Raw genomic sequence first — 5520 nt, 5'->3', positions numbered from 1 at the left:
TTTTGTTCTCTAATCATCGTACGTCTTCATTCCAGGTGTGGCTATTCGAGCATACTACCCTGTGGGAACCTTCAGTTCCAGATGCGCGTCCACGCCTATTGAAGTGGACCGCGAGGATCGATACACGGATGAAGGAGCAGACAACCCTCATTACCCTGATCCGTGATAGGAAGCTAAAGAAGAAGGAGGTGAGACTTAAAGCTTCTGTACTCCTCTAGGTCTCACTTATTCTAACCGAAATTAACTATTCGATTTCAGGTTCTGAAGTGCCTACTACCTATTCCTGAAGAAGAGAGTCTCTTATCCATCGTAGCAAATGATGTAGACAATCTCGACGATCCTCTTCTTCCTCGAGAAGAGGGACAGCGGCAGTCCGTCGTAGAAGATTATGTCTTAGATGTCGACAATGTTTTGATCGCAAAACGTTCTACTCCGATATCAGTGGTAAGGAACATCACTCTCTTGCTTACATAGGGTCATTGTATTGAAGTTATCTAAATTTCCTTTAATCTTCGTAGGTTTATAAGAGAAAAGGTGTTGGAGACAAGGATCGTCTCCAAGACATTCACATTTCAGAGGAAGAAACGATAGCGTCTCTGGGTCTACTGGTACGGTCTTTATAGTTCATTTTCAATAACTATATATTTCATATGTTATTAACTTCACATTTACGTTTTTCAGAGCAACGTAGCTGTTAAGAGAAGAAGATGGACAAAAAAAGAAACTGATAAGGAAAAGAATAAAGTGGATGGAGAAGAGAAGCCTATAAGCAGGGCTGAATTAAATTTTATAGTGGGGAGGTTAAGACAACTTGAAGATCAAGTAGCTGAGTTGGAAGATGAAGTAACTAAGTTGAAGAGGAAGCTGGCTGAAGGGGACCAGGAGGCTGAAGGGGAGCAAGAGGCCGAAGGCCAGGATGGAGATGAAGGAGGGGGAAGGTGAAAGGAGGGGATGACCGACAGTTGGTCATCATTCCCAGCCAGGATACACCGGAGGTGGTTGAAGGTGAAGGTCCGGATGGAGGGGACGACCGGCAGTTGCTCGTTTTTGGAAGCCAACACCGACGGGAGGGAATAGAGGCGGTAGTAATTTCCATCCACGACACTCCAGTAAAACCTGAGGGTCCGAAACTTTGGAGTATTGAGAGAGCAGTGAAGCTAGGTTTAAGAAGGAAGAAAGCCTCTCAATACACTTGTTCGCCGTATACAGGTTTTCGGCGTAAGAAGACGAACAATAAACAGATGGTGACAGAGCTGCAAAACCATCGGTTGCTCGGACCGCTTCTTGCACTTCCCAAAAGGTAAATTGGATTGAAGCTCTTCTGTAATATAGTTATCTAGCCTTTGTAAATGCTAAACAATCCGGAGTTTTGCAGCCACTGAGTCATACAGATCAACAACGAGTACATGTGTGCGGAAGACTTGGTTATTCTTAACGACCCCGTAGCGTGGTTAACTTCTCCGGTAAGTGTTTTGGTTATTTTTTGTAATATTGACTTCTTTCACTAGTGATATTCGTCTCTAATATCTATATGTTATCTTACGTAGCTTATGAACGTATACGCCGAGTATCTGAACGTCCGGGATGAACGGAATAGAAAACCTGGAGAAAGAGCCTGTGTTTCCATCAGCACCTACGTAAGAATAAATCCTTTTTCATTCCCAAACTTGCTTTTTATAATTTTTTAGGAAGCTTTGAATGTGTTTTGCTTACGAATCACTTTGCTTGTATTGCTTCTGTAGGATTGTTTAACTGACAAGGGCTACGCCGGCCCCGACTCCGTTGAGAAGTACGTTTGGCGCTTGAATCAATGCCCGCCGGATAGCCTAAAAAGAGTCCTCTTCCCGGTGCATGTCCCTCAGCATTGGATTCTTCTAGCCATGATATGGTGGACGAAAAGTTCTACATCTACAACTCCTTGAAAGATGTGAAGTACTGGACAGAGGTTCTACCATTGGTGAGTTCGAGTCTGACCTTCCTTCCTTAAATTTGTAAGTATATAAAACTGTTACCCTATAATGATTGTTTCATAGGTTCGATACCTCGAGGGGCTATACTTAGAAAAGTGGAAGGTGGATGTAAGTAAGTTTCTAGTGGAAGAATTTGACAAGAGGCCCATACAGAGAAACAGGTACTAAATTTCATTAGAATCAAGGGTTAGGAAACTTAAATTCATTGTGCCTCTTATTTGCGCTCCACGAGCTTGGTCGATGATGTCTTCTTCTTTTGCAGCAATGATTGTGGGTTGTTTGTGCTGAAGGAGATGGATTGCCTGGCACGTGATGTGCCGCCAAAGTTCAGTCAGGCAGAGATCATGGTCATGAGAAGACAACTACTGGAGGATTTTTTAGATGGCCGATGTGGCACGATTGTCAACTTGTAGGGGCTGTGGTGGTGGTGTTGCAGGTGATTGTTACGGAGGGAACCATTGAAGGGTTAGGCACCTTATGTTCCACTTTTAGAAGGCAGTGATAGTGATTGTTATGCTGATTGTGAGGCCGAGTGCTTATGGTGGGTCGACGCTCTCGAGACATATCATTTCGAAATTCTAACCTCTGTAAATTGTAATGTATTATGGTGATTGTCAGACCACTTATTCCATTTCTTCAGTTCCAAATTCTAATGTGTGTAAATTTGTCCATTGTGTAAGGATCATACAATCTCTTCCATTTTCCAACTCCAATGCAGGTTCAAATCGAATGTAACTTTCAAGACCTTGGCATCTAATAATTGGTTGGATTAGGATTTGATTGTTGCGCATGGTCATGAGTTCACATATGCTGCTTGCAGTGAGATACACTATTCGAAACAAATTCAATTTATTTGTTTTCATGGGGATAGGATGGATGGAAAAGGCTCCAAAATAATGGACATAATGGAGGCGGTCAATCAAATCCAATATAGCACATTAGGGTACATATGATATTTATCTTACGAAAAAAATTAAAAAAAATTAGTACTGGTCGGAACTCCGAGATTTAGTCGGAATTCCACAAGAAAAAAAAAATTTGTCGGAATTTCGAGAATTTATTTTGGAATTCCGCAGATACTATATCAAAATGTTTTGTTTTTTCACAATTCTGGTCGGAATTCCGAGAATTTTTTCTCAGAATTCCGCAGTAAACTTCAAATTTTTTGAAAATGTAAAACCTATGTGGTCGGAACTCCGAGAATTATGTCTCGGAATTCCGCAGCAACTCTGATGGTTTAAAAAAAAATTCGGAATTCCGAGACATAGTCTCAGAATTCCGACACTTATCTAACCGCTTTTAAACCCTCGAACGTGCATTTTTTTTTCATTTCCCTCTTCTAATTTTCCTTCGTTTTCCGTTCTCTCTGAAAATCGTTTCCAAACCCTAACTCCATTAACCATTCTCTCTTACAATCCCTTCAAATCTAACCCTAATTCATCATCTTCATCCTCCACAACCCTGTTTTTTACCCAAAAACCCATAAAATGAGTCATCCCTGCTAAAACCCCCAATTTCTCTTCCTATTCCTCCATTTCCTCCTTCTTTTGTCCATTTTCTTCCATTCACACTCCTCCTTCATTTTCGCTTATTTTTCTTCCACATTCCTCATTTTCTTCGTCATCTCTTCCATTATAATCAATTTCTCTTCCATTTTCTTTCATTTTCTCCATTTTCAGAAATCTAAGGTTTCCCATCTTCCGTTTTACCCTCCATTACAACTTCTCTTATTCCCTAACTGTTTTCAAGATGCCTCGAACCAAAAATGTCCAAATCAGAGGTTCTACCCAACGCCAGGACGATGAAGGACCATCGAGGAAGCGGTCTAAGAAAGCTACGGCTCCGCCTCCCGAACCGGAGCTTATTCCAAATTCCTACTTCTCCTCTGCACAAGCGAAGAAGGCATGGCCGAAAATGGCTAATCGTGGTGTCCGCACCGGACGCTTCATAGAGCCCGACGTCCTCAAACACTTCGACCTTCAAGCTCGGTTTGACGCTCTTGGATGGACACAATTTCTTCATCTTGATAAGCTTATCTATCCTAGATTGGTACGTCTTTTCTATGCCAATCTCACAATCAGTCCTTCGTATTTCGAAATTGAGTCTCGCGTCAAGAAAACAACGATTCGACTCAATTATCATGAACTTGCTGAGATGCTTGAGATTAGTCCTGATGGTTTTGAGCATTACTTTTGGCCTGGAAATGGGATCCATTCACTTAATGATCTTCATCACGACACTGTGTATGGTCGGATTACCCGGAGTTATAGATTCAACATGATAGTGAAAGCCTCCCATCTCATTCCTGAAGCTAAGATGCTTCACAACTTCATGTTCAGCAACTTCACCCCTCGCGGGGGCATGACCGATGCTCTAAGGCCCTTAGAGGCCTACCTCATCTATTGTATTCTTGAGCGTCGCAAGGTTTGCCTACCCTATATCATCTTCCGTTTTATGTTCCAAACACTTAAGCGGTCCAGAGCCTCTTTGCCATATGGCATGCTCCTTACGTGTATCTTCTGCAACTTTGGCATTGCTCTGGATAGTGAGGCGACCATCATTCATACCGCTCCATTTGATGATAAGTCTTTCCGGCGCATGGCTCTAAACAAAGAAGTAGTTGAAGTTGCAGCTGGAGAAGAAGACGAAGAAGGAGAAGAAGACGAAGAAGGAGAAGAAGAAGGAGAGGAAGAAGAAGAAGAAGAAGATGAAGAAGAAGAGGCGGATCAGGATACTGAGGCACCTGTGGCATCACGAGCATCTCAGGATTTCACCGCTATGCAGGAGGCCCTTCAGCTATCCATGGCTTCTCAGTTTGAGAAGCTCACTACTCACGTTGACAGGGAGATGACCAGTCACTTCGAAACGCTCACTACTCACGTTGACACGGAGATGGCCAGTCGCTTCCAGGCGCTCACTACTCACGTTGACACGGAGATGGCTAGTCGCTTTCAGACTCTTACTACACACATTGATGAACAGTGGACCACCTATTACCAATACCTCTCCGGTGGTCAGTGGGGTCAGCAGCCTGCCAGTTCCTCATATCCTCCACCACCACCTCCAGAGCAGTAGATGGCTTCAGTTCTCTGATGATGATGGATACTTTTTTGCTCAGACGCTTTATATATACTGACATATGATGTATTAAGCTTATCTTCTTTGATGATAATTTGGATAATGTAGTTCGTATGCTGGCCAAGCACCTGATAGGTAGATTCTATGATCAGTCGCTTTCAGGTTTTGACAATTCTACGTGCTCCTTTGCTTGGTAAAAACAAAATTTCTCATTAATTATAGCACCCCATTACAGAAAACATACATGTACTCCAAAAAAACATACCATTATTCCAAAACAATTATTCCAAAAAATGTTTATGTACTCCAAAAAATGCCGGGCCTGCAATTCATACTTATAGAAAAAACGGAGGCAGGCAGGATAGACCAGGCCTGCAATAAAATTTGCACGAATCGATTAACGCCAGCACGGGTTGTATCGAGGACTAGTAAAAAAAACATGTTAGATTGATCATACCTGTTCTACATTGGT

General features: G+C 42.4%; 1 protein-coding gene across 1 annotated transcript; it reads left to right on the top strand.

Annotated features, from left to right (window-relative positions):
- The first annotated feature begins 1362 nt into the window (after positions 1-1362).
- On the top strand, positions 1363-1947 carry LOC143850815 (uncharacterized). The gene is made up of 3 exons (XM_077360080.1): positions 1363-1463; positions 1548-1637; positions 1743-1947. Exons 1-3 carry the CDS (start codon positions 1407-1409, stop codon positions 1920-1922), a joined length of 327 nt encoding a protein of 108 aa, XP_077216195.1. The 5' UTR covers positions 1363-1406; the 3' UTR covers positions 1923-1947.
- The last annotated feature ends 3573 nt before the right edge of the window (positions 1948-5520 follow it).

The sequence above is a fragment of the Tasmannia lanceolata genome, unplaced genomic scaffold (assembly GCF_043159265.1).
Source record: "Tasmannia lanceolata isolate RefF3 unplaced genomic scaffold, GAP_Taslan_0.1 ptg000018l, whole genome shotgun sequence".
Lineage (NCBI taxonomy): Eukaryota > Viridiplantae > Streptophyta > Magnoliopsida > Canellales > Winteraceae > Tasmannia > Tasmannia lanceolata.
Note: the sequence above shows the minus strand (reverse complement) of the source record. Positions and strands in the feature narration are given on the sequence as shown.

Excerpts from the sequence above, each read along its gene's own strand:
- LOC143850815 (XM_077360080.1), top strand. The coding sequence starts at position 1,407 with ATGTGTGCGGAAGACTTGGTTATTCTTAACGACCCCGTAGCGTGGTTA. Across the intron at positions 1,464-1,547 it reads TAGCGTGGTTAACTTCTCCG|CTTATGAACGTATACGCCGA; the intron begins GTAAGTGTTTTG and ends TATCTTACGTAG. Across the intron at positions 1,638-1,742 it reads GTGTTTCCATCAGCACCTAC|GATTGTTTAACTGACAAGGG; the intron begins GTAAGAATAAAT and ends TTGCTTCTGTAG.